The sequence below is a fragment of the Salarias fasciatus genome, unplaced genomic scaffold (genome assembly GCF_902148845.1).
Source record: "Salarias fasciatus unplaced genomic scaffold, fSalaFa1.1, whole genome shotgun sequence".
Classification (NCBI taxonomy): domain Eukaryota; kingdom Metazoa; phylum Chordata; class Actinopteri; order Blenniiformes; family Blenniidae; genus Salarias; species Salarias fasciatus.
Window position 1 is genome coordinate 201,381 of NW_021941393.1, and position 27,495 is coordinate 228,875.

Below are 27,495 nucleotides of genomic sequence, written 5' to 3' on the forward strand. Positions count from 1 at the left end.
AAAAAAAAACATGCAGAGGCATGCATGTCGCTTATAGGGTCTCCTTTAAACGCTCAAGAGCTGGAAACTCCGGGACGGGAGGAACGGCGGCGAGTCGTCTGCACACGGGGAGATCCCGCCGCCATTCTTCGCGTATGCAAACGGCGCAAGTCGCGCACGTCGAACAATTACAGCATTCAAATTCAGTGGGCGGGGCTTGTGAGTCCAGGGGGCGTGGCCTATAAGGAACCCCCCCCCACCCCCCACCCCCCCACCCCAAAAAATAACACAAATGAAGAGTCAAGCGAAGCAGACGTCCGACAAAAAAAAAAGCGTTTTTATTGTCGCGAAACACTCTGGGACACAAAGAACGGCGAAACGGAACCGGCTAACCGACCGATAAATAACCGGGGCGAGTTGTGCACAACATGTAAACAACGGCGAGGATTCACATTACAGGGGGGGGGGGGGGGGCGGAGCAAAAGAACAGAGTCATCGGCTTCCTACAGGTAGTGTTAGAACGGCGGACCTTCATCGTCATCATCATCTTCTTCAGCAGCAGCAGCAGCATATCCCTTTTGTGTGTGTGTGTGTGTGTGTGTGTGTGTGTCTCTGTCCATCGTCCTCCTCACGTGTTGGACATCTCCGCCTTGCTCAGGGCGATGGCCAGCTCCAGGTCCTCCTGCTCCTGCTGCCGGAGGCGCTTCAGCCGCTCTCGCTCGGCCCGCTCGCTCTCCCGCTTCGCCCACTCCAGCTGCTGGGCCTCGTTCCCCAGCTGCGGCACAAAACTCGGGTTTAGCTCAGCCTGAACTTAGCCTGACCCCGCTCCGGCTGCAGCACAAACTCAGGTTTAACTTAGCCTGAACTTAACATGACGCCGCTGCCTCTAGAGACAGTTTCAATCCCCCCTACAGACAGTTTTATCCCTCTAGAGACAGTTTCAATCCCCCCTACAGACAGTTTTATCCCTCTAGAGACAGTTTCAATCCCCCCTACAGAGGTTTAACCCTCTAGAGACAGTTTCAATCCCCCCTACAGACAGTTTTATCCCTCTAGAGACAGTTTCAATCCCCCCTACAGAGGTTTAACCCTCTAGAGACAGTTTCAATCCCCCCTATAGACAGTTTCAATCCTCCTACAGACAGTTTTAACCCTCAAGACAGTTTTAATCTCCCCAAAGACAGTTTTATCCCTCTAGAGACAGTTTCAATCCCCCCTACAGAGGTTTAACCCTCTAGAGACAGTTTCAATGCCCCCTACAGACAGTTTCAATCCCCCTACAGACAGTTTTAACCCTCAAGACAGTTTTAATCTCCCCAAAGACAGTTTTAACCCTCTAGAGACAGTTTCAATCCCACCTAAAGACAGTTTTAACCCTCTCGAGACAGTTTTAATCTCCCCAAAGACAGTTTTATCCCTCTAGAGACAGTTTCAATCCCCCCTACAGAGGTTTAACCCTCTAGAGACAGTTTCAATCCCCCCTACAGACAGTTTTATCCCTCTAGAGACAGTTTCAATCCCCCCTACAGAGGTTTAACCCTCTAGAGACAGTTTCAATGCCCCCCTACAGACAGTTTTAACCCTCTAAAGACAGTTTCAATCCCCCCTACAGACAGTTTTATCCCTCAAGAGACAGTTTCAATCCCCCCTACAGAGGTTTAACCCTCTAGAGACAGTTTCAATCCCCCCTACAGACAGTTTCAATCCTCCTACAGACAGTTTTAACCCTCAAGACAGTTTTAATCTCCCCAAAGACAGTTTTATCCCTCTAGAGACAGTTTCAATCCCCCCTACAGAGGTTTAACCCTCTAGAGACAGTTTCAATGCCCCCTACAGACAGTTTCAATCCCCCTACAGACAGTTTTAACCCTCAAGACAGTTTTAATCTCCCCAAAGACAGTTTTAACCCTCTAGAGACAGTTTCAATCCCCCCTACAGACAGTTTTAACCCTCTAGAGACAGTTTCAATCCCCCCTGAAGACAGTTTTATCCCTCTAGAGACAGTTTTAATCTCCCCAAAGACAGTTTTAACCCCCCAAAGCCAGTTTCCTGGTTTAATTTAGCCTAATTTTAGCCAGTTGTAATCCCCCCCAAAGCCAGTTTTAACCACCTAGAAAAAAATTTAATCCCCCCTACAGACAGTTTTAACCCTCGAGAGACAATTTCATTCCCCCCTACAGACAGTTTTAACCCTCAAGACAGTTTTAATCTCCCCAAAGGCAGTTTTAACCCTCTAGAGACAGTTTCAATCCCCCCTACAGACAGTTTTAACCCTCTAGAGACAGTTTCAATCCCCCCTACAGACAGTTTTAACCCTCTAGAGACAGTTTCAATTCCCCCTACAGACAGTTTTAACCCTCTAGAGACAGTTTTAACCCTCTAGAGACAGTTTCAATCCCCCCTACAGACAGTTTTAACCCTCTAAAGACAGTTTCAATCCCCCCTACAGACAGTTTTAACCCTCGAGAGACAATTTCATTCCCCCCTACAGACAGTTTTAACCCTCAAGACAGTTTTAATCTCCCCAAAGACAGTTTCAACCCCCCAAAGCCAGTTTCCTAGGTTTAACTTAGCCTGAATCTAGAATGGCTCCTTACCTTGGTTTTGTCAGGTCCTGTGAGAGAAGAACAGAAGCACAGATTAGAACCCACAACCAGAACTCAGAGACCCAGACCAGACTCAAGAACCGGGTCTTTACTTGGAGCTGGGGCGAAGGGGTCTTTCCCGCTGAAGGGGTCTCCCAGAGACTTCTTGATCTGGAACGGATCGACGGCGTCGCCGCGGAACGGCTGGAAGGGGTCTCCTGGTTTGGGGTGCTCCGCCGTTACCGGAGTGGTCTTACCTGGAGGGGGGGGAACCGGGAGTCAGAGGAACCAGAACTGGAACCGGAAGTAGTTCCTTGGGGTTCTGGACTCACCACTGGGCGGTTTGGGCCTCGGAGGAATGCTTTTCTTCGGAGGAAGAGCCGGAGTGTCAAAGATGGACTGCAAAGGACAAGAGATGAGAACCAGATGAGATGGACTGGTTTTAATGCCCCTTAAAGACAGTTTTAACCATGTAGAGACAGTTTTAATCCCCCCTAAAGACAGTTTTAACTCCCCAAATCCAGTTTTAACCATCTAGAGACAGTTTTAATCCCCCCATATAGACAGTTATAACCCCTGAAATCCAGTTTTAACCATCTAGAGACAGTTTTAATCCCCCCTAAAGACAGTTTTAACCCCCCACATCCAGTTTTCACCATCCAGAGACAGTTTTAATCCCCCCTAAAGACAGTTTTAACCCCCCAAATCCAGTTTTAACCATCTGGAGACAGTTTTAATCCCCCCTAAAGACAGTTTTAACCCCTGAAATCCAGTTTTAACCATCTAGAGACAGTTTTAATCCCCCCTAAAAACAGTTTTAACCCCCCAAATCCAGTTTTAACCATCTGGAGACAGTTTTAATCCCCCCTAAAGACAGTTATAACCCCTGAAATCCAGTTTTAACCATCTACAGACAGTTTTAATCCCCCCTAAAGACAGTTTTAACCCCCCAAAATCCAGTTTTAACCATATACAGACAGTTTCAATTCCCCCTGAAGACAGTTTTAACCCCACAAAGTCAATTTTGACCGTCTAGAGATAGTTTTAATGCCCCCTAAAGACAGTTTTAACCCCCTAAATCCAGTTTTAACCATCTAGAGACAGTTTTAATCCCCCCTAAAGACAGTTTTAACTCCCCAAATCCAGTTTTAACCGTATACAGGCAGTTTCAATTCCCCCTGAAGACAGTTATAACCCCTGAAATCCAGTTTTAACCATCTAGAGACAGTTTTAATCCCCCCTAAAGACAGTTTTAACCCCCCAAATCCAGTTTTAACCATCTGGAGACAGTTTTAATCCCCCCTAAAGACAGTTTTAACCCCTGAAATCCAGTTTTAACCATCTAGAGACAGTTTTAATCCCCCCTAAAGACAGTTTTAACCCCCCAAATCCAGTTTTAACCATCTGGAGACAGTTTTAATCCCCCCTAAAGACAGTTATAACCCCTGAAATCCAGTTTTAACCATCTACAGACAGTTTTAATCCCCCCTAAAGACAGTTTTAACCCCCCAAAATCCAGTTTTAACCATATACAGACAGTTTCAATTCCCCCTGAAGACAGTTTTAACCCCACAAAGTCAATTTTGACCGTCTAGAGATAGTTTTAATGCCCCCTAAAGACAGTTTTAACCCCCTAAATCCAGTTTTAACCATCTAGAGACAGTTTTAATCCCCCCTAAAGACAGTTTTAACTCCCCAAATCCAGTTTTAACCATATACAGGCAGTTTCAATTCCCCCTGAAGACAGTTATAATCCCTGAAATCCAGTTTTAACCATCTAGAGACAGTTTTAATCCCCCCTAAAGACAGTTTTAACCCCCCAAATCCAGTTTTAACCATATACAGACAGTTTCAATTCCCCCTGAAGACAGTTTTAACCCCACAAAGTCAATTTTGACCGTCTAGAGATAGTTTTAATGCCCCCTAAAGACAGTTTTAACTCCCCAAATCCAGTTTTAACCATCTAGAGACAGTTTCAATGCCCCCTAAAGACAGTTTTAACCCCCCCCAAAGACAGTTTTAACCCTCTAGAGACAGTTTTAAGATGAGAACCAGTCCACATCTGTCCACACGCAGACCAGCAACACATCTGGAAGAACTTGCAGAACCTTCTGGAAGTCGGGCTGCCAGCCGGTTCTCCCCTCAGGTTCTTTGATCATGTGACTGAAGTCGGCGAATCCGGTCGAGCCGCTGCTGAACGAGCCGGTCCCGAACGGGTCCAAGGTTCCAAAGAGGTCTGGGAAAGACAGTGGATCCCCGGGTCAGACACGAGAACCAGATGAGAACCACCCCCGGAACCATCGCTCTACCTGTCCCTCTGGTTCTGGACTGGCTGGAACAGAACGGGTCGGAGCCGGAGTCCCGGTTTGGGCCCGCTTTTAACGGTAACGTGGAGCTTTTGCTGAACGGGTCTGGACTGGAGAACGGGTCCAGCTTGCTGGACTTCTTGAAGAAGTCCTCTGAAGAGGTCTGGAACGGGTCCGACTCCTTGAACGGGTCTCCGCCGAACGGGTCTGAGGACGAGATCCCAAGATCGAAGGTTAAGTTGAGGTTAAGTTCAGGATAAGCTGAGGTTAAACTGAGGCTCGGGACCAACCTGTTCCCGGGGTGGGCTCGTTCTGAAACGGGTCGCCTAAAGAGAGACAGCGGAGAACATGAGGACCAGAGGGGGACGAGGGGACGTGTGGACCACAGAGGAACCTGAGGACAGGAGAACCTTTGAAGGGGTCGGTTCTGAAGGGGTCCTGGTTCTGGAAGGGGTCGGCGTAGACCTCCTGGGGCTGGCTGTGGAACACTGAGGGTTTCCCCTGGAACGGGTCGTCCTGCCGGGAACACGGAACGTTTCAGCCTGCGGCCTCTGACCTGCGACCTTTGACCTGGGACCTTGCGTCCTGACCTGGGCCCGGTCCGGCTCGCTCATGTCGGCCAGGTTGGTCATGCTCCCGCCGTGCGTCCCGTTCAGGGACTGCTCCATGCTGCGGGACACGTCCTGCTGGCTGTCCTGGATCTGGGACAGCTTGCTGCGGGCCTGGAGACACACAGCGTCTGCGTCCTCCACGGCGGCCATCTTGGAAAATGGCCGCCATGGAGGTCGGTTTCCAAAACCTGGTGGATCTGGCAGTTTTAATCACCACTAAAGACAATTTTAATCCCCCAAAGCCAGTTTGAACCGTCTCAAGACAGTTTCAATACCCGCTAAAGACAGTTTTAACCCCCCAAAGTCAGTTTTAACCCTCTAGAGACAGTTTCAATTCCACCTACAGACAGTTTTAACCCCCCAAAGTCAGTTTCAATTCCCCCTAAAGACCGTTTTAACCCCCCAAAGTTAGTTTTAACCCTCTAGAGACAGTTTCAATTCCCCCAGAGACCGTTTTAACCCCCCAAAGTCAGTTTTAACCCTCTAGAAACAGTTTCAATTCCACCTACAGACAGTTTTAACCCCCCAAAGTTAGTTTTAACCCTCTAGAGACAGTTTCAATCCCCCCAAATACAGATTCAACCACCCCAAAGTCAATTTAACCATCTAGAGACAGTTTCAATCCCCCCTAAAGACAGTTTTAACCCCCCAAAGTCAGTTTCAATTCCCCCTAAAGACAGTTTTAACCCCCAAAAGTCAGTTTCAATTCCCCCTAAAGACAGTTTTAACCCCCCAAAGTCAGTTTTTAACCCTCTAGAGACAGTTTCAATTCCCCCTAAAGACCGTTTTAACCCCCCAAAGTCAGTTTCAATTCCCCCTAAAGACAGTTTTAACCCCCGAAAGTCAGTTTCAATTCCCCCTAAAGACAGTTTTAACCCCCCAAAGTCAGTTTTTAACCCTCTAGAGACAGTTTCAATTCCCTCTAAAGACAGTTTTAACCCCCCAAAGTCTGTTTTAACCCCCTAGAGACAGTTTCAATCCCCCCTAAAGACAGTTTTAACCCCCCCAAAGTCAGTTTTAACCCCCTAGAGACAGTTTTAGTCCCCCCAAAGACAGTTTCAACCCCCCCAAAGTCAATTTAACCATCTAGAGACAGTTTCAATCCCCCCTAAAGACAGTTTTAAAACCCAAAGCCAGTTTTAACGACTAAAGTCAATTTTCACCATGTAGGGACAGTTTTAATCCCCCTTAAAGACAGTTTTAAACCCCCCAAAGCCAGTTTTAACCATCTAGAGACAGTTTCAACACCCCCCCCCCAAAGACAGTTTTAATCCGCCAAAGCTCGTTTTAACCTTCTCGAGACAGTTGCAATCCCATTTTCCAAGATGGCCACCCTGGAGGACGGTTTCCAAACCTGGTGGATCTGGTCCTGCGTGGCCTTCAGGGACTTGATGATGGTCTCCAGCTGGACCTTGCCGGCGGCCAGGTTCTGGGCCAGCTGCTCCTCCTCCTGGTGCAGCCGGTCCAGGTCCAGCTGGGCCCGGCTCAGCTCGTCCTCCTGGTTCTGCAGGTCCGTCTCCTGACAGCGGATCTGGTTCTGCAGGGAGGAGATCTGCGAGGGAACGAGAGGGACCCGCTCACACACCCGGTCGGGTTCTATCTGGGGACGGTTCAGGATCGGCTCACCATCTGGGACTCCTCCTGGACCTTGATCCGGACCTGGTCCAGCATGTCCTCCAGCTTGTGTTTCTGCTGGTCCATGTCGTCCAGGCGGTCCTGGGCGTCCTGTTTCTGAGCCTCCAGGTCCTGGAGGACGGACGTCTCCCGGTCCAGGTCGCTCTGCATGTCCTGGGACACACAAACACAGACACATTCACGACAGGAACACACACACACACACACACACTGTGGACACGCCTGGACACGCCTGGACTCACCTGGACTTCTGCAGTCTTGTGTCTGATGGTGTCCTCCATGTCCCGGATGTCCTGCTCCAATGAGAACTTCTCCCTGACACACACACACACACACACACACACAGAGTTAACGTGACAGTTTTAACCTTCTAATGACAGCTTTAATCCTCAAGAGACAGTTTCAATCCCCCCAAAGCCAGTTTTACCCCTCTAGAGACAGTTTTAATCCCCCCTAAAGACAGTTTCAACCCCTCTAGAGACAGTTTCAATCCCCCCTAAAGACAGTTTTAACCCTCTAGAGACAGTTTCAATCCCCCCTAAAGACAGTTTTAACCCTCTAGAGACAGTTTTAATCCCCCCTAAAGACAGTTTCAACCCCTCTAGAGACAGTTTCAATCCCCCCTAAAGACAGTTTTAACCCTCTAGAGACAGTTTCAATCCCCCCAAAGCCAGTTTTACCCCTCTAGAGACAGTTTTAATCCCCCCTAAAGACAGTTTCAACCCCTCTAGAGACAGTTTCAATCCCCCCTAAAGACAGTTTTAACCCTCTAGAGACAGTTTTAATCCCCCCTAAAGACAGTTTCAACCCCCCTAGAGACAGTTTCAATCCCCCCTAAAGACAGTTTTAACCCTCTAGAGACAGTTTCAATCCCCCCTAAAGACAGTTTCAACCCCTCTAGAGACAGTTTTAATCCCCCCTAAAGACAGTTTCAACCCCCCTAGAGACAGTTTCATTCCCCCCTAAAGACAGTTTTAACCCTCTAGAGACAGTTTCAATCCCCCCTAAAGACAGTTTTAACCCTCTAGAGACAGTTTTAATCCCCCCTAAAGACAGTTTCAACCCCTCTAGAGACAGTTTCAATCCCCCCAAAGCCAGTTTTACCCCTCTAGAGACAGTTTTAATCCCCCCTAAAGACAGTTTCAACCCCTCTAGAGACAGTTTCAATCCCCCCTAAAGACAGTTTTAACCCTCTAGAGACAGTTTCAATCCCCCCTAAAGACAGTTTTAACCCTCTAGAGACAGTTTTAATCCCCCCTAAAGACAGTTTCAACCCCTCTAGAGACAGTTTCAATCCCCCCTAAAGACAGTTTTAACCCTCTAGAGACAGTTTCAATCCCCCCTAAAGACAGTTTCAACCCCTCTAGAGACAGTTTTAATCCCCCCTAAAGACAGTTTCAACCCCTCTAGAGACAGTTTCAATCCCCCCTAAAGACAGTTTTAACCCTCTAGAGACAGTTTCAATCCCCCCTAAAGACAGTTTTAACCCTCTAGAGACAGTTTTAATCCCCCCTAAAGACAGTTTCAACCCCTCTAGAGACAGTTTCAATCCCCCCTAAAGACAGTTTTAACCCTCTAGAGACAGTTTTAATCCCCCCTAAAGACAGTTTCAACCCCTCTAGAGACAGTTTCAATCCCCCCTAAAGACAGTTTTAACCCTCTAGAGACAGTTTTAATCCCCCCTAAAGACAGTTTCAACCCCTCTAGAGACAGTTTTAATCCCCCCTAAAGACAGTTTTAACCCTCTAGAGACAGTTTTAATCCCCCCTAAAGACAGTTTCAACCCCTCTAGAGACATTTTCAATCCCCCCTAAAGACAGTTTCAATCCCCCCTAAAGACAGTTTTAATCCCCCCTAAAGACAGTTTCAACCCCTCTAGAGACAGTTTCAATCCCCCCTAAAGACAGTTTTAACCCTCTAGAGACAGTTTCAATCCCCCCAAAGCCAGTTTTACCCCTCTAGAGACAGTTTTAATCCCCCCTAAAGACAGTTTCAACCCTCTAGAGACAGTTTCAATCCCCCCTAAAGACAGTTTTAACCCTCTAGAGACAGTTTCAATCCCCCCTAAAGACAGTTTTAACCCTCTAGAGACAGTTTTAATCCCCCCTAAAGACAGTTTCAACCCCTCTAGAGACAGTTTCAATCCCCCCTAAAGACAGTTTTAACCCTCTAGAGACAGTTTCAATCCCCCCTAAAGACAGTTTCAACCCCTCTAGAGACAGTTTTAATCCCCCCTAAAGACAGTTTCAACCCCTCTAGAGACAGTTTCAATCCCCCCTAAAGACAGTTTTAACCCTCTAGAGACAGTTTTAATCCCCCCAAAAGACAGTTTTAACCCTCTAGAGACAGTTTTAATCCCCCCTAAAGACAGTTTCAACCCCTCTAGAGACAGTTTCAATCCCCCCTAAAGACAGTTTTAACCCTCTAAAGACAGTTTTAATCCCCCCTAAAGACAGTTTCAACCCCTCTAGAGACAGTTTCAATCCCCCCTAAAGACAGTTTTAACCCTCTAGAGACAGTTTTAATCCCCCCTAAAGACAGTTTCAACCCCTCTAGAGACAGTTTCAATCCCCCCTAAAGACAGTTTCAACCCCTCTAGAGACAGTTTCAATCCCCCCTAAAGACAGTTTTAACCCTCTAGAGACAGTTTTAATCCCCCCTAAAGACAGTTTCAACCCCTCTAGAGACAGTTTTAATCCCCCCAAAGTCAGTTTCAACCCTCTAGAGACAGTTTCAATCCCCCCCGAAAGACAATTTTAACCCTCAGGAGACAGTTTTAATCCCCCCTAAAGACAGTTTTAACCCTCTAGAGACAGTTTTAACCCCCCATAGTCAGTTTTACCCCTCTAGAGACAGTTTCAATCCCCCCTAAAGCCATTTTGAACCTTCTAGAGACAGTTTTAATCCCCCCTAAAGACAGTTTCAACCCCTCTAGTGACAGTTTCAATCCCCCCTAAAGCCATTTTGAACCCTCTAGAGACAGTTTTAATCCCCCCTAAAGACAGTTTCAACCCCTCTAGAGACAGTTTTAATCCCCCCAAAGTCAGTTTCAACCCTCTAGAGACAGTTTCAATCCCCCCCGAAAGACAATTTTAACCCTCAGGAGACAGTTTTAATCCCTCCTAAAGACAGTTTTAACCCTCTAGAGACAGTTTCAATCCCCCCTAAAGCCATTTTGAACCCTCTAGAGACAGCTTCAATCCCCCCAAAAGCCAGTTTTAACCTTCAGAGTGTGTGTGTGCTTGTGCATTTGTGTGTGTGTGTGTGTGTGTGTGTGTGTGTGTGTGTGTGTGTGTGTGTGTGTGTGTGTGTGTGTGTGCGTTCCACCTCTGCAGCTGGGCGATCTCCTGGCTGATGTCGTCGGGTTCCTTGACGCTGCAGAACTCTCCAGAACCCACCGAGCTGGAACTGTCCTGTACAGAGAGGACCGGGTATCAGAACCAGAACCCAGAACCCAGAACCCAGAACCAGAACCAAGAACCAGAACCAGAACCCGGGGAACGGTTCTTTCTTCAGTGACCTACCCACAGCTGGAACATTAGAGCCTGGAGGAGGAAGAGGAGGGAGAGGAGGAGGAGGAAGAGGAGGAGCAGGAGGAAGAGACAGGATGCTTAAAGAGAATACACACACACACGCACACACGCGCGCACACACACACACACACACACACACACACACACACACGCACACACAGTACTGACCCGTCTCATCTCTGCTGCCATGTCTGATCCGACTGGAGTCACGTAGCCAGACACACTCTGGAAACACACACACACTGCAGTCAGTCAACGTGTGTGTGTGTGTGTGTGTGTGTGTGTGTGTGTGTGTGTGTGGGGTACCCTCTCGGACGGGGGGACCATGTCCGGGCTCAGGGTCTGGGGCGGGTCCAGGTTCTTCAGGACCTTCTGCTGGATCAGGTGCATGGCCAGAGAGAACTGCTCCCGGGTCAGCTTCCCCTGCTGGCGGGTGTCCGACAGAGACCTGGGGACAGGGACAGGGACCATGTGGACGGAGGGACGGACAGAGGGACGTCCGGGACGGGAGGACCCACCAGATGTGAGCCAGGACGTTCTGGGACAGTCCGGACTGCATGAAGATGTCCTTCACTTCCAGGCCGCTCACGAAGCCGTCCAGGTCAGCGTCCGTCTTCAGGAAGATGTCGTCGTAGCGACCGCGCTCGGAGACGGGGACCACCCAGTTCACCGAGTGCTGAGAGACACGGAGACAGGCTCAGAGGGGGACGGACTGCAGGGGACAGACTGCAGGGGACAGGCTCACCTGTTTCAATCCCCCCTAAAGACAGTTTTAACCCCCCTAAAGCCTGTTTTAACCCTCTACAGACAGTTTCAATTCCCCCTAATGACAGATTTAACAACCAAAGCCAGTTTGAACCCTCTAGAGACAGTTTCAATCCCCCCAAAAGCCAGTTTTAACCCCCCAAAGCCAGTTTTAACCCTCTAGAGACAGTTTCAATCCCCCCCAAAAAAATTTTAACCCTCAAGAGACAGTTTCAATTCCACCTAAAAGCCAGTTTTAACCCCTAAAGCCAGTTTGAACCCTCTAGAGACAGTTTCAATCCCCCCAAAGACAGTTTTAATACCCCAAAGAGAGTTTTAACCCTCTACAGACAGTTTCAATTCCCCCTAAAGACAATTTTAACAACCAAAGTCAATTTTAACCCTCTAGAGACAGTTTCAATCCCCTCTAAAGACAGTTTTAACCCCCCAAAGAGAGTTTTAACCCTCTACAGACAGTTTCAATTCCCCCTAAAAGCCATTTTTAACCCCAAAAGGCAGTTTTAACCCTCTAGAGACAGTTTTAACCCCCCAAAGAGAGTTTTAACCCTCTACAGACAGTTTCAATCCCCCCTAAAGCCAGTTTTAACCCTCTAGAGACAGGTTCAATCCCCCCTAAATACAGTTTTAACCCCCCAGAGTTTTAACCCTCTACAGACAGTTACAATTCCCCCTAAAAGCCAGTTTTAACCCCCAAAGACAGTTTTAATCCTTTAGAGACCGTTTCTATCCCCCCTAAATACAGTTTTAACAACCAAAGTCAATTTTAACCCTCTGCAGACAGTTTCAATTCCCCCCAAAGCCAGTTTTAACCCTCTAGAGACAGTTTCAATTCCCCCTAAAAGCCATTTTTAACCCCCAAAGTCAATTTTAACCCTCTACAGACAGTTTCAATTCACCCCAAAGCCAGTTTTAACCCTATAGAGACAGTTTCAATCCCCCCTAAAGACAGTTTTAACCCTCTAGAGACAGTTTCAATCCCCCCTAAAGCCAGTTTTAACCCTCTAGAGACAGTTTCAATCCCCCCTAAAGACAGTTTTAACCCCCCAAAGAGAGTTTTAACCCTCTACAGACAGTTTCAATTCCCCCTAAAGCCAGTTTTAACCCTCTACAGTTTCAATCCCCCCTAAAGCCAGTTTGAACCCTCTAGAGACAGTTTCAATCCCCCCTAAATACAGTTTTAACCCCCCAGAGTTTTAACCCTCTACAGACAGTTACAATTCCCCCTAAAAGCCAGTTTTAACGCCCAAAGACAGTTGTAATCCTCTAGAGACAGTTTCTATCCCCCCTAAAGACAGTTTGAACCCCCCAAAGAGAGTTTTAACCCTCTACAGACAGTTTCAATCCCCCCTAAATACAGTTTTAACAACCAAAGTCAATTTTAACCCTCTGCAGACAGTTTCAATTCCCCCCAAAGCCAGTTTTAACCCTCTAGAGTTTTAACCCTCTAGAGACAGTTTCAATTCCCCCTAAAAGCCATTTTTAACCCCCAAAGTCAATTTTAACCCTCTGCAGACAGTTTCAATTCACCCCAAAGCCAGTTTTAACCCTCTAGAGACAGTTTCAATCCCCCCTAAAGACAGTTTTAACCCTCTAGAGACAGTTTCAATCCCCCCTAAAGACAGTTTGAACCCTCTAGAGACAGTTTCAATCCCCCCTAAAGACAGTTTGAACCCTCTAGAGACAGTTTCAATCCCCCCTAAAGACAGTTTGAACCCTCTAGAGACAGTTTCAATCCCCCCTAAAGACAGTTTGAACCCTCTAGAGACAGTTTCAATCCCCCTCAACGCCTGTTTTAACCCTCTGGAGTTTCGATCCCCCCAAACCTCACCTGTCCAGTCTTCAGGGGGTGCTTGGGGGACAGACTGCCGGCGCTGTTGAGGGACGTCATGCTGCCGTGGGACGGGGTGGACCTCAGGGAGTCTTTGGGCGGCGGAGGACTGGGGGACACCGAGCTGCTGATCAGGGACAGACTCCTCTTCCTCTTGGACAGCGGGACCAGGGACGGGGGGAGGACGGGCGGGACGGGCTCCTTCTCCAGGGCCCGGTAGACAAGGTGCATCGCCTGCCTCGGACAGGGACAGAGACAGGGACAGCGTCTTATCCTGCAGTGTGATTGACAAGATGAAACTGGTCCCAACCGGTTCTCACCACCGCAAACTCGTCTCTGTCCAGGTGTCCGTCTTTATCGATGTCGCTGAGGTCCCACACCTTCCCCAGGACGTCCAGAGGCAGCTTGGAGTTGATGAGGACGGGTTTGACTTTGTCCCCCGACAGCAGTCCGGCGACAGGAAGCAGGCTGTCGAAGATCCCGTCAAACTTCTGCTTCTCCTCCGGCTGGGGGACAGGACGCCGCGGGACGTTGGACTTACTCGTGTTCGCATTTGTGTGTGTGTGTGTGTGTGTGTGTGTGTGTGTGTGTGTGTGTGTGTGTGTTCCACGCACCCTGACGGCCCAGTAGAACTCGGCAGCGCTGTTCTCCTGTAACACACACACACACACACACAGACTGTTACATCGACGGACGGCGGGACAAGCGCGGAAACCGGCGTTCCGAGACTCACAAACTTAGGGGGCGGGACGGTCAGGCCCAGGCTGGCCACGCCCACTTCCTGCCCGCTCTGGGCGCACGCCACCAGCCGCAACGCCACGTAGAAGCCCTGCCTGTCCAGGAAGCCCTTCCCGTCAGGGTCCGCCAGGTCCCAGATCTGGAACAACACGGCGAGGAACGCGGTGAGGAACGCCGGGGGAGCCGGAATCCGGGCGCTCGCCGCTCTTACTTTTCCCAGCGTGCTGTCGGGAAGGCCGGACTTCTTGAGGAAGACGGCGGCCTCCGTCGGTCCCACTCGGCCGGAGTTGCCGGGATCCACCTGGGCGAGGGACACACAACGTTTTACACACACACACACACACACACACACGGTTTCCTGTCCCACGGCGTCCTCTCACCTGTCTGTAGAAGGATTCATAGATGGCGTTCCCACTCGACAGCTGGGGGACAAGAAGAGGAGGGAGATTCAGGAAATCAAAAGCTCCGACGCGGCTCTGGATAGGGTGGGAGAAGGATGCGGGTTCGATTCCCCGTCTGTCCACATGTTGAAGAGTCCTTGACCAACGCCGTCGACAGGGGTTTTAAAACTGTCTCTAGGGGGGTTGAAACTGTCTATATGGTTAAAACTATCTGTCGGGGGGTTGAAACTGTCTCTAGGGGGGTTAAAACTGTCTTTACGGGGGGTTAAAAACTGTCTTAAGGGGGTTTAAAACTGTCTTTAGGGGGGTTCAAACTGTCTCTAGGGGGTTCAAACTGTCTTTTAGGGTGTTTTAAAACTGTCTCTAGTCGTGTTAAAACTGTTTTCAAGGGGTTTTAAAACTGTCTCTAGGGGGGTTTAAAACTGTCTTTAGGGGGGTTCAAACTGTCTCTAGGGGGGTTCAAACTGTCTATATGGTTAAAACTATCTGTAGGGGGGTTGAAACTGTCTCTGGGGGTTAAATCTGTCTTTAGGGGGGTTAAAACTGTCTCTAGGGGGGTTTAAAACTGTCTTTAGGGGGGTTAAAACTGTCTATATGGTTAAAACTATCTCTAGGGGGGTTGAAACTGTCTTTAGGGGGATTTAAAACTGTCTCTAGTCGTGTTAAAACTGTTTTCAAGGGTTTTAAAACTGTCTCTAGGGGGGTTTAAAACTGTCTTTAGGGGGGTTTAAAACTGTCTTTAGGGGGGTTAAATTGTCTCTAGAGGGGTTGAAACTGTCTATATGGGTAAAACTATCTGTAGGGGGGTTGAAACTGTGTCTGGGGGGTTAAAACTGTCTTTAGGGGGGTTAAAACTGTCTATATGGTTAAAACTATCTCTAGGGGGGTTGAAACTGTCTTTAGGGGGATTTAAAACTGTCTCTAGGGGGGTTCAAACTGTCTTTTAGGGTGTTTTAAAACTGTCTCTAGTGTTAAAACTGTTTTCAAGGGGTTTTAAAACTGTCTCTAGGGAGGTTAAAACTGTCTCTAGGGGGGTTTAAAACTGTCTCTAGGGGGGTTTAAAACTGTCTATATGGTTAAAACTATCTGTAGGGGGGTTGAAACTGTCTCTGGGGGGTTAAAACTGTCTTTAGGGGGGTTAAAACTGTCTATATGGTTAAAACTATCTCTAGGGGGTTTAAAACTGTCTTTAGGGGGGTTAAATTGTCTCTAGAGGGGTTGAAACTGTCTATATGGTTAAAACTATCTGTAGGGGGGTTGAAACTGTCTCTGGGGGGTTAAAACTGTCTTTAGGGGGGTTAAAACTGTCTATATGGTTAAAACTATCTCTAGGGGGTTTAAAACTGTCTTTAGGGGGGTTAAATTGTCTCTAGAGGGGTTGAAACTGTCTATATGGTTAAAACTATCTGTAGGGGGGTTGAAACTGTCTCTGGGGGGTTAAAACTGTCTTTAGGGGGGTTAAAACTGTCTATATGGTTAAAACTATCTCTAGGGGGTTTAAAACTGTCTTTAGGGGGGTTAAATTGTCTCTAGAGGGGTTGAAACTGTCTATATGGTTAAAACTATCTGTAGGGGGGTTGAAACTGTCTCTGGGGGGTTAAAACTGTCTTTAGGGGGGTTAAAACTGTCTATATGGTTAAAACTATCTCTAGGGGGGTTGAAACTGTCTCTAGGGGGATTAAAACTGTCTTTAGGGGGATTTAAAACTGTCTTTAGGGGGGTTAAAACTGTCTCTAGGGGGGTTAAAACTGTCTTTAGGAGGGTTAAAACTGTCTTTAGGGGGGTTAAAACGGTCTTTAGGGGGATTTAAAACTGTCTTTAGGGGGGTTAAAACTGTGTCTAGGGGGGTTCAAACTGTCTCTAGGGGGGTTCAAACTGTCTTTAGGAGGGTTAAAACTGTCTTTAGGGGGGTTAAAACTGTCTCTAGGAGGGTTCAAACTGTCTTTAGGGGGGTTCAAACTGTCTTTAGGAGGGTTAAAACTGTCTTTAGGGGGGTTAAAACTGTCTCTAGGGGGGTTCAAACTGTCTTTAGGGGGGTTAAAACTGTCTCTAGTCGGGTTAAAACTGTTTTCAAGGGGTTTTAAAACTGTCTCTGGGGGGGTTAAAACTGTCTCTAGGGGGGTTTAAAACTGTCTATATGCTTAAAACTATCTGTAGGGGGGTTGAAACTGTCTCTGGGGGCTTAAAACTGTCTCTAGGGCGGTTGAAACTGTCTTCAAGGGGTTTTAAAACTGTCTTTTTAGGGTGTTTTAAAAGCGTCTCTGGGGGGCTTAAAACTGTCTTTATGGTATTTTAAAACTGTCTCTAGAGGGTTAAAACTGTTGTTACATGGGAATAAGACTGTCTCTAGGGGGGATTAAACCTGTTGTTTGGGTACTGGGGGTTATCTCTCAATGAGAATATTGCGGGTTCCACCCCCTGTCTGTGAAAGTGCCCTTGAGCAAGACCCTGTACCCAAACTGTTCCCAGAGTTGTGATGCACGTACATTAAACACTATTTGAGTGTACTTTATATTCTTATCTTTTTCTGGGGGAGTTGTGTTCTGAGGTTTCCTCCTGTAATAAAATGCGCGCGGAGTGCTCGCGCTCGCGCTCGTGAAGGTGTTCTTGACGATGATGCTCCCCCACCTGCTATTGCCATAAACAGCCTTTTCCTCACCTTTATCCTGTATTATCCTCTCAATATTTTATATATTTTTTTTGTTTTGTTGTGTATTCATGTAAACTGTAAATAACAATAACACGTTTTCATTGAAGAAAGCAAACGCATGAGGCTTTCAAGGATTGTTTTAATGCGACGGTTTTCATCAGCGGCCGGTGTTTCGGGCCAACTGGTTTGGGTGTTAACTGGTAACCGACTTCCTGTAGCATCCACTGTTGCTGCTGTTGCTCCCGGGGGAGGGGTGTGGGGCTGGGGGCTGTGGACAGGTGTTGTCCACTCGTGTCCAAATGTACACAGGACAGCCCTGGCTGGAATGTTTCTACGTTTGTTTTACGTCTCCAGTTGCGGACGCTACAACACGTCGGACATCAGTTAACAGGGGAGCGAGCTAATCCGAAACACCCCGGCCGAGCGCTCCAGCCTCCGCGCCCAGCGTCTGAACCCGGGTGCGACGTTGAGGTGTCCCGGCAGGACCGCGACAGAGAGCCGGTGACCCGGTGCACGGAACCGGGGACCCGTTGCGCCTGGACGAGCGTGTGGATGGAGCGGGGTCGGTAGCTAGCGGGCTAAGCTGCATAACGGGACCGCAGGAGGCCCGCTAAGCGGGTCCTCAGAGGGGGGGGGGGGCGAGTCCGCCGGACCGGGCAGCCGAACGGGTCCAGGCGGCTCTCAGCGGGTCCCCCGCACCGGGTGTCCGAATCCCCGAGGGGCGCAGAACGTCTTTTACCTGGGTGAGAGATGTGAGGGCTGCCATCTTCCCTGTTGCTGCGGGAACGCTCCCTCCTCCCTCCATGACACAGCGCCCCCTGCCGGCCACATCTCCACGCAGCGGTGTGTGCGTGTGCTCGAATGCAGGCTTGGGAGGGGCGATTCGGCGAGACTCGGAATCACTCGGGCGAATTCGGAGCGACTCGCCGACACTCGGGACGGGCTCGGAGCTGGTCGGAGCCACTCGGAGCTCGTCGGTGTGCGTCGGGCACTGCGGAGCCGCTGTCGGACCATGAGAGCGCCGCCGCGGTGGGATTTACGGTGACGGGATCGTGATCTTGGAGCTGGAATATGGCGGAGAGGTGAGTTCGCTGTGTGAGATGGAGGATCGATCCTCCCGGGGTGGGGGTGGAGGCGGGGGAAGGGGGGGGGGGGCAGCGGACGGGAGGCCACACCGGCACGCGGACAGCCATCCGTCCTCTCCCCGCTGCCCCGGCCCCATCCCTCGGTGAAAAAGAGCCTCTGCACCGGGGAGCAGGCTGCACCTGCCGGGGGACGGAGCTGCGGGGCTGCCCGGTAGCAACACACATCCCGGGGGGGGGGGGGGGGGGGGGGTGGATGCTGGTCCGCCCTCAGCATCCTCATCCTCCGGGTGGATGCAGCATCATCCCCCACATTCCCATAGAGGAGGATGGAGAGGGTGGAGGCGGGGGGGAGGGGGGGGGGGGGGGGGGGGGGGGGCGGGGTCTCTCCTCCGAACGGTGCTTCACGAGCTTAAAATGGGAAGAAAAAAAAAAAAAAAGGAAAAAAAAAAAAAACACCTGTTAAGACTCCTGTCCTCTTCTCAACTGCTGCCCCCTCACGGCGAGCGGGGGTACTGCAGCTCTGCTGTGACCTTCGAGGACGCCAGCGATGCAGTGGGGGTCAAGGGTCACCCTCACAGGTGTGTGTGTGTGTGTGTGTGTGTGTGTGTGTGTGTGTGTGTGTGTGTGTGTGTGTGTGTGTGTGTGGTGTGTGTGTGCGCAGCAGTGACCTGTGGGAAACGAAGCAGATCATTTCCAAGCAGATCAGGCGTTTCGTGGTTAGCGTTAGCAAGATGCTATATGTTTAGCATTAGCTCAAGGCTACGTGGTCAGCATTAGCAATATGCAACGTCGCAGTAGCTGAAGGCTACATGGTTAGCATTAGCAAGATACCACATGTTTGGTGGCTACATGTTAAGCGTAGCTGGATGCTACATTGTTAGCATTGGCTAGTGGCTACATGTTAGAGTTAGCTGGATGCTACATTTTTAGCATTGTCTAGCGGCTACATGTTAGAGTTAGCTGGATGCTACATTTTTAGCATTGTCTAGTGGCTACATGTTAAGCGTAGTTGGGATGCTACATTGTTAGCATTGGCTAGTGGCTACATGTTAAGCGTAGCTGGATGCTACATTGTTAGCATTGGCTAGTGGCTACATGTTAAGCGTAGCTGGATGCTGAATTCTTAGCATTGGCTAGTGGCTACATGTTAAGCGTAGTTGGATGCTACATTGTTAGCATTGGCTAGTGGCTACATGTTAGAGTTAGCTGGATGCTACATTGTTAGCATTGGCTAGCTGCTACATGTTAGAGTTAGCTGGATGCTACATTGTTAGCATTGGCTAGTGGCTACATGTTAGAGTTAGCTGGATGCTACATTGTTAGCATTGGCTAGTGGCTACATGTTAAGCGTAGCTGGATGCTACATTGTTAGCATTGGCTAGTGGCTACATGTTAAGCGTAGCTGGATGCTACATTGTTAGCATTGGCTAGTGGCTACATGTTAAGCGTAGCTGGATACTGAATTCTTAGCATTGGCTAGTGGCTACATGTTAAGCGTAGTTGGATGCTACATTGTTAGCATTGGCTAGTGGCTACATGTTAGAGTTAGCTGGATGCTACATTGTTAGCATTGGCTAGTGGCTACATGTTAAGCGTAGCTGGGTGCTCCATTGTTAGCATTGGCTAGTGGCTACATGTTAGAGTTAGCTGGATGCTACATTGTTAGCATTGGCTAGTGGCTACATGTTAAGCGTAGCTGGATGCTACATTTTTAGCTTTGGCTAGTGGCTACATGTTAAGCGTAGTTGGATGCTACATTGTTAGCATTGGCTAGTGGCTACTTGTTAAGCGTAGCTGGATGCTACATTGTTAGCATTGGCTAGTGGCTACATGTTAGAGTTAGCTGGATGCTACATTGTTAGCATTGGCTAGTGGCTACATGTTAGAGTTAGCTGGATGCTACATTGTTAGCATTGGCTAGTGGCTACATGTTAGAGTTAGCTGGATGCTACATGTATACAGTTATGTAGATGCTATGTGTTTAGCATTAGCCGGTGACAACATGCATGTCGCACTTTTCAAAAACGGTCTGTTGCCGTGGAAACGACGGTGTGACTTTGCCCGGTCTGCCCTCCGCCCCCAGGTTGGAATGGGTGGAGATCATCGAGCCGCGCACCCGCGAGCGCATGTACGCCAACCTGCTGACGGGCGAGTGCGTGTGGGACCCGCCGCAGGGCGTGCGCATCAAGCGCACGGGCGAGAACCAGTGGTGGGAGCTGTTCGACCCCAACACCTCGCGCTTCTACTACTACAACGCCAGCAGCCAGCGCACGGTGTGGCACCGGCCGCAGGGCTGCGACATCATCCCGCTCGCCAAGCTGCAGACGCTCAAGCAGCACAGCGACGGCGGCGGCGGCGGCGGCGGCCCGCGGCCCCCCAGCGGGGGAGGCGGGGGGGTGGCGTCTGCCGACAACAGCCCGGGACGGAACAGCGTGGTGAGCCGGGAGGGGAGCACCTCCTCTTCCCTGGAGCAGGACGCATCGGAGAAACAGGAAGTAGACAGGTGAGACCACGCCCCCCCCTCCCAACACCATGCAGTCAAGATTCTAAATATATATGTCATTAGCTTACTTCACATGTATCCACCAGCTAATGCTAATATGTATCCACCAGCTAACATGTAGCCAGCGGCTAACACTAAACATGTATCCACCAGCTAATGCTAATATGTATCCACCAGCTAACATGTAGCCAGCGGCTAACACTAAACATGTATCCACCAGCTAATGCTAATATGTATCCACCAGCTAACATGTAGCCAGCGGCTAACACTAAACATGTATCCACCAGCTAATGCTAATATGTATCCACCAGCTAACATGTAGCCAGCGGCTAACACTAAACATGTATCCACCAGCTAATGCTAACATGTAGCCAGCGACTAACACTAAACGTGTATTCAGCAGCTAATGCTAACATGTAGCCAGCGGCTAACACTAAACGTGTATTCAGCAGCTAATGCTAACATGTAGCCAGCGGCTAACACCAAACATGTATGCACCAGCTAACTCTAAACTTGTAGGTCTGGTTAAATCTAAACATGTAGTCTCAAGCTAATGCTAAAAATGTCGCCTCCTGTAAACACTAAACAAATAGCTTCCAGCTAATGCTAGTAAACATGTAGCCACAAGCTAACTCGAAACATGTAGCTCCCAGCTAACTCCAAACATGTAGCCTCCAGCTAACTCTAAACATGTAGCTTCCAGCTAACTCTAAACATGTAGCTTCCAGCTAACCCTAAACATTTCGCCACCAGATAATGCTAAACATGTAGCCACCAGCTAACTCTAAACATTTCGCCACCAGATAATGCTAAACATGTAGCCACCAGCTAACTCTAAACATGTAGCTTCCAGCTAACCCTAAACATGTAGCCACCAGATAATGCTAAACATGTAGCCACCAGCTAACTCTAAACATGTAGCCACCAGCTAACTTTAAACATGTAGCTTCCAGCTAACTCTAAACATGTAGCTTCCAGCTAACCCTAAACATGTAGCCACCAGATAATGCTAAACATGTATGCACCAGCTAACTCTAAACTTGTAGGTCTGGTTAAATCTAAACATGTAATCTCAAGCTAATGGTAAAAATTTCGCCTCCTGTAAACACTAAACAACTAGCTTCCAGCTAATGCTAGTAAATATGTAGCCACAAGCTAACTCTAAACATGTAGCTCCCAGCTAACTCCAAACATGTAGCCACCAGCTAACTTTAAACATGTAGCCACCAGCTAACTCTAAACATGTAGCCACCAGCTAACTCTAAACATGTAGCCACCAGCTAACTCTAAACATGTAGCCACCAGCTAACTCTAAACATGTAGCCACCAGCTAACTCTAAACATGTAGCCACCAGCTAACTCTAAACATTTCGCCACCAGATAATGCTAAACATGTAGCCACCAGCTAACTCTAAACATGTAGCTTCCAGCTAACCCTAAACATGTAGCCACCAGATAATGCTAAACATGTAGCCACCAGCTAACTCTAAACATGTAGCCACCAGCTAACTTTAAACATGTAGCTTCCAGCTAACTCTAAACATGTAGCTTCCAGCTAACCCTAAACATGTAGCCACCAGATAATGCTAAACATGTAGCCACCAGCTAACTCTAAACATGTAGCCACCAGCTAACTTTAAACATGTAGCTTCCAGCTAACTCTAAACATGTAGCTTCCAGCTAACCCTAAACATGTAGCCACCAGATAATGCTAAACATGTATGCACCAGCTAACTCTAAACTTGTAGGTCTGGTTAAATCTAAACATGTAATCTCAAGCTAATGGTAAAAATTTCGCCTCCTGTAAACACTAAACAACTAGCTTCCAGCTAATGCTAGTAAATATGTAGCCACAAGCTAACTCTAAACATGTAGCTCCCAGCTAACTCCAAACATGTAGCCACCAGCTAACTTTAAACATGTAGCCACCAGCTAACTCTAAACATGTAGCCACCAGCTAACTCTAAACATGTAGCCACCAGCTAACTCTAAACATGTAGCCACCAGCTAACTCTAAACATTTCGCCACCAGATAATGCTAAACATGTAGCCACCAGCTAACTCTAAACATGTAGCTTCCAGCTAACTCTAAACATGTAGCCACCAGCTAACGCTAAACATGTAGCCACCAGCTAACTCTAAACATGTAGCCACCAGCTAACTTTAAACATGTAGCTTCCAGCTAACTCTAAACATGTAGCTTCCAGCTAACCCTAAACATGTAGCCACCAGATAATGCTAAACATGTATGCACCAGCTAACTCTAAACTTGTAGGTCTGGTTAAATCTAAACATGTAATCTCAAGCTAATGGTAAAAATTTCGCCTCCTGTAAACACTAAACAACTAGCTTCCAGCTAATGCTAGTAAATATGTAGCCACAAGCTAACTCTAAACATGTAGCTCCCAGCTAACTCCAAACATGTAGCCACCAGCTAACTTTAAACATGTAGCCACCAGCTAACTCTAAACATGTAGCCACCAGCTAACTCTAAACATGTAGCCACCAGCTAACTCTAAACATGTAGCCACCAGATAATGCTAAACATGTAGCCACAAGCTAACTGTAAACATGTAGCCACAAGCTAACTGTAAACATGTAGCCACAAGCTAACTCTAAACATGTAGCCACAAGCTAACTGTAAACATGTAGCTGGTGTATCCACAAACTACTGCTAATGTAGCCTCCAGCTGGCTAAACATGTGAGAAGGTGGAAGAAGAGGGCGATCTCAGGAAGGATGTGCTGCAGTATTTATCCGTTCCCAGCGCCTCTGTGGACAAACTGATTTCACGCCGTCCTCCCGTTGGCAGCGCCCCCGCCGATTCAGCGCCGTCCAGCGAGGCGGAGTCACCGGGGTTCAAACCGGTGCCGGGGGCCCGGTCCAAAAGCGTTCTGATGTGTTCCGCTTCCCGAAACAACGACTTGAGTAAACATCCAGAAGTTCCAGGATCTGTTTCCGTGACGACGGGGAACAATAATCCACTTTGAAAGCAGCTGTTGCCGTGGAAACGAGAGGGCCATCTGGGAAAACTATCTACGGATCGAGATGTCATAGAGCCGTGTCTTGGTTTTTCACAGTTCGGGGGGTGAGGTAGCAGATGATTGGCCGAGAGGGCAGCAGGGGGCGGGGCCAGTGAGAAGCTGAGTTTGCTCTTCTGTCTGCTCCTGCAGGACGTCTCCGTTCAGGTGGAACACCGGGACGAAGGAGCGGATGCTGATCAAGGTGACGGACCGAGAGCCCAGCTTCCTGGCCCACCAGGGCAACGGCTACTCCCCCTGTGACCCCCCCACCCCGGGAGGCGGGGTGGGGGGCACGTCCTCCAGGACCCGCCGCTCTTCGGGGGGCAACCCGCCCCCGGAGGGCGACGGCTCGCCCGTCCTCTACGCCGACCGCCGGCAGTCCCCCTTCCTGAAGCGGGCGGAGCTGGGCGGGGCCGGCGGCGCGCGGCGCCCGTCGGCCGACTCCCAGCCGCCGTCGCCCCGCTACGCCTACGAGCCGCCGCTGTACGAGGAGCCGCCGTCCGAGTACCAGCCGCCTCCCATCTACGAGGAGCCGCCCAGCGACGCGCACCTCTCCGACTCCTTCTACGGCACCGGCAAGTCGCCCCGCCCGCAAGAGCTCCGCCCCCCTTTACCACTCGCCCAAGCAGGGCCAGTCGCCGTACGGCCAGCTGGTTCTGACCCGGCAGAAGTGTCCGGAGAAGACCCAGAGTCTGGAGTACAGCCCGGTCGGGAAGGAGTACGTCAAGCAGCTGGTGTACGTGGAGCAGTCGTCGTCCAGCCCCCGCTTCAAGACCGCCGACCGGCTGCTGCAGTCGTACTCGGGGGGGTCGTACGGGGGGTCCTACACCCTGCAGCACAGCCAGTCTCTCATCCGGGACCCCCGCCTGCTCCTGGACTACGGCGGCGAGGGCGGCGACGGGGGCCAGAGGCTGCTCTACGAGGACTCCATATCCTGGTCGTCCGCCAACCGCAAGCGCAAGACCCGGAAGCCGTCGCTGCCGCAGGAGCTGGCGCGCTGCCGGGACGGCGAGCCGGCGGGGGCGGCGCCCGACGCCGTGGCGGCGCAGGCCCGGCTGGCCTGGGAGGCGCAGCAGGTGATGAGGCAGAGGAGCAGCTGGGACTCGGGCGGCAAGGACGGCTACGAGAGCGACGGCGCCGTGCCGCCGCCGCTGCCGGGCCCCGTGGTGAGGGCGTTCAGCGAGGACGAGGCGCTGGCGCAGGCCGACGGGCACCACTGGAAGCGCGGCGCCTTCGACCGCCTGGCGTTCCCGCAGGCGCTGCTGGAGAAGAGCCTGTCCGTCCAGACCAACCTGGCGTCGCCGGAACCCTTCCTCCACCCGTCGCAGGTGAGTCCGACTCCCGGAACCCGGCGAACGGCGGCCCCGGGACCCGCCGGTACTGACGCGCCTCGGTGACTCCTCTCAGTCCGAGGACCTCGGCGCCTGCGCGCAGTTCGAGGCCAGCCGGAACGCCCGGAACATGATGCCGAGCGCCAGCTGCGGGATCTTCCCCGAGTTCACGCTGAGGAAGCCGTCCTCGGAGACCGACATCGAGAACTGGGCGTCCAAGCACTTCAACAAGCACACGCAGGTAAGTAGGGCGGGAGCGGCGGAGCCCCGCCTTGGTTGGAGACGCCACGAGTCCCCCGGCCGGTTTTTTGCCGCCCTCAGGGCCTGTTCCGGAGGAAGGTGTCCATCGCCAACATGCTGGCGTGGAGCAGCGAGCCCATCAAGAAGCCCATGATCGTGACGTCGGACCGCGGCGTGAAGAAGGAGGCGGTGGACATCTTCAAGCTCATCCAGACCTACATGGGGGACCGCCGCTCCAAGGCCGAGCCGCTCGCCGTGGCTCTGGAGGTGAGCGGAGCCGCGCCCCGCCCCGCCGGAGCGTCCGCTCGCCGCGCACCGCTCATGCTGAGAACCGCCCCCCCTCCGGCAGGTGGTGGTCCGCGGGTGGAGCAACCAGGCCTTGCGCGACGAGCTGTACATCCAGCTGTGCCGCCAGACCACCGAGAACTTCCGCTACGACAGCCTGGAGCGCGGCTGGGAGCTGATGGCCGTCTGCCTGGCCTTCTTCCCGCCGACGCCGCGCTTCCACAACTACCTGGAGGGATACATCTGCCGCCACATGGACCCGCTCAACGACACCAAGGGTGGGGGGCCCGTCCCCATGGAAACGAGAATGGGAACGAAGCCGCCTCTTTTAAAGCTTCCTTGTTGTCCTTGCAGGAGTTGCGATCAGCAGCTACGCCAAGTACTGCTACAGGAAGTTGACGAAAGCCGCTCTGACCGGAGCCAAGAAGGTAAAGCCCCCCCCCCGAGGAAGCATCCCCCGCCCCCCTCGGGTTAACCCGGCGCCGTCCCCCTTTTCCCAGGGCCTGCAGAAACCCTCGGCGGAGGAGATCGTGCACGCCCGGAACGCCGTCTTCAGCCCGTCCATGTTCGGCTCGTCGCTGGAGGAGGTGATGGCGCTGCAGAAGGAGCGCTACCCCGACAGCCAGCTGCCCTGGGTGCAGACCCGCCTGTCCGAGGAGGTGCTGGGTCTGAACGGGGACCAGACGGAGGGCATCTTCAGGTTCGCCCCCGCCTCGCGTTTGAAGCGGTCAGTCAGACGGCGTGTGTGTGTGTGTGTGAGACGGCGTTTGTGTGTGTGTGTGTGAATCAGGGTACCAGGAGACATTGATGAAGTCAACGCCCTCAAGCTGCAAGTGGATCAATGGAAAATCCCCACAGGGCTGCAGGACCCGCACATCCCAGGTAAACCGCGCGCGAGCGCACGCGCACGCGCACGCGCACGGAAGGGACGGCGATCTTGACCGCCGTCCCTCCCGGTGTGGCAGCGTCCCTGCTGAAGCTCTGGTACCGCGAGCTGGAGGAGCCGCTGATCCCCCACGAGTTCTACGAGGAGTGCATCGGTTGCTACGACGACCCGGAGGCGGCGGTCAACGTGGTGCTGGGCCTGCCGCACATCAACAAGCTGGTGCTCTGCTACCTCATCCGCTTCCTGCAGGTGAATCCGCCGCCGTTTTTTTGTTTTTTTTTTTTCTTTTGCGCACGCCCGGGTTCCGACGCTCTATCCCGATTGTCGCCCCCAAGGTCTTCGCCCAGCCCGCCAACGTGTCGGTCACCAAGATGGACGTCAGCAACCTGGCGATGGTCATGGCGCCCAACTGCCTGCGCTGCCAGTCCGACGACCCGCGGGTCATCTTCGAGAACACCCGCAAGGAGATGTCCTTCCTCCGGGTGCTGATCCAGCGGCTGGACACCAGCTTCATGGACGGGATGCTATAGCCCCGCCCCCTTCCCTTCCCTTCCCGGCCCCGCCCACCCACCCCACACACTCACCGTCCGTTGTCCGTCATCGCCACCTCAGCTGGAACACTGCGTGTGCCTTTCACATGGGAACACGGTGGAAACCGTCCATCCTTCACGCCGACGCCGACGCGCTCGACTCACGGGGGATTCAGCCGTTGCCACGACGACGTTCCCTCGTCCCAGTCTCACACTGTTAACGTGTTTCACACTGCCGTCACCTCACTCTTTACTTTACACACTTTTTTAACTCCAATGTAACGTCGAACGACGGTTCCGGACGTCGCGTTCGCCCCGACGACCGACAAGCGTTGCGATTCAAAATCCCGTTCCGGCCGATTTCTCGGCGGCCGGCTATCCACGTTTACGTTTAGCGAGGAAACTTTAACCGCGAAAAAAAAAACAAAACAACAAAAAAAAAAAACTAGCCAAACGTCGTCCTTCGAAACGATAATCGGGATTAGAGAGGTTTGAGTTCTCGTGTTAGCGCTAACCGACGAGCCAACGGGCCGCCATGGCAACGGAAGTGTCAACAATTCAGACTGAAGCTAACAACCTTTC

The 27,495-nt window shown here is 50.9% G+C and overlaps 2 protein-coding genes across 4 annotated transcripts; one reads left to right on the forward strand and one right to left on the reverse strand.

The window, feature by feature from the left end:
* Positions 1-295: 295 nt before the first annotated feature.
* Positions 296-17,981, reverse strand: LOC115385587 (epidermal growth factor receptor substrate 15-like 1). 3 transcript variants are annotated; one of them, XM_030087650.1, is made up of 23 exons: positions 17,771-17,875; positions 14,361-14,402; positions 14,192-14,281; positions 13,976-14,119; positions 13,857-13,892; positions 13,563-13,748; positions 13,243-13,476; positions 11,168-11,325; positions 10,956-11,097; positions 10,818-10,874; positions 10,444-10,529; positions 7,359-7,431; positions 7,108-7,269; positions 6,836-7,033; positions 5,461-5,592; positions 5,281-5,386; positions 5,161-5,196; positions 4,874-5,077; positions 4,673-4,800; positions 2,897-2,963; positions 2,678-2,821; positions 2,577-2,593; positions 296-754 (listed from the first exon to the last, which is right to left on the reverse strand). In XM_030087650.1, exons 1-23 carry the CDS (start codon positions 17,834-17,836, stop codon positions 608-610), a joined length of 2,655 nt encoding a protein of 884 aa, XP_029943510.1. In that variant the 5' UTR covers positions 17,837-17,875; the 3' UTR covers positions 296-607. The 3 variants fall into 3 exon arrangements, with proteins under 3 accessions (XP_029943510.1, XP_029943509.1, XP_029943511.1); XM_030087649.1 differs by having other exon boundaries at positions 5,161-5,386; positions 17,771-17,981; XM_030087651.1 differs by lacking the exons at positions 13,857-13,892; positions 13,976-14,119; positions 14,192-14,281; positions 14,361-14,402; positions 17,771-17,875 and having other exon boundaries at positions 5,161-5,386; positions 13,243-13,480; positions 13,563-13,647.
* On the forward strand, positions 17,362-27,401 carry arhgap39 (Rho GTPase activating protein 39). Its single transcript, XM_030087648.1, is given in 12 exon segments — positions 17,362-18,113; positions 20,200-20,619; positions 23,792-24,224; positions 24,226-24,969; positions 25,049-25,213; positions 25,294-25,479; positions 25,562-25,775; positions 25,852-25,925; positions 25,998-26,197; positions 26,288-26,379; positions 26,463-26,632; positions 26,719-27,401. Coding segments are annotated over 12 exon segments (2,904 nt in total). The 5' UTR covers positions 17,362-18,102; the 3' UTR covers positions 26,914-27,401.
* Positions 27,402-27,495: the final 94 nt, after the last annotated feature.

Excerpts from the sequence above, each read along its gene's own strand:
- LOC115385587 (XM_030087649.1), bottom strand. The coding sequence starts at position 17,836 with ATGGAGGGAGGAGGGAGCGTTCCCGCAGCAACAGGGAAGATGGCAGCC. Across the intron at positions 14,120-14,191 it reads CCGACAGCACGCTGGGAAAA|ATCTGGGACCTGGCGGACCC; the intron begins GTAAGAGCGGCG and ends GTGTTGTTCCAG. Across the intron at positions 7,270-7,358 it reads ACAAGACTGCAGAAGTCCAG|GACATGCAGAGCGACCTGGA; the intron begins GTGAGTCCAGGC and ends TGTGTGTCCCAG.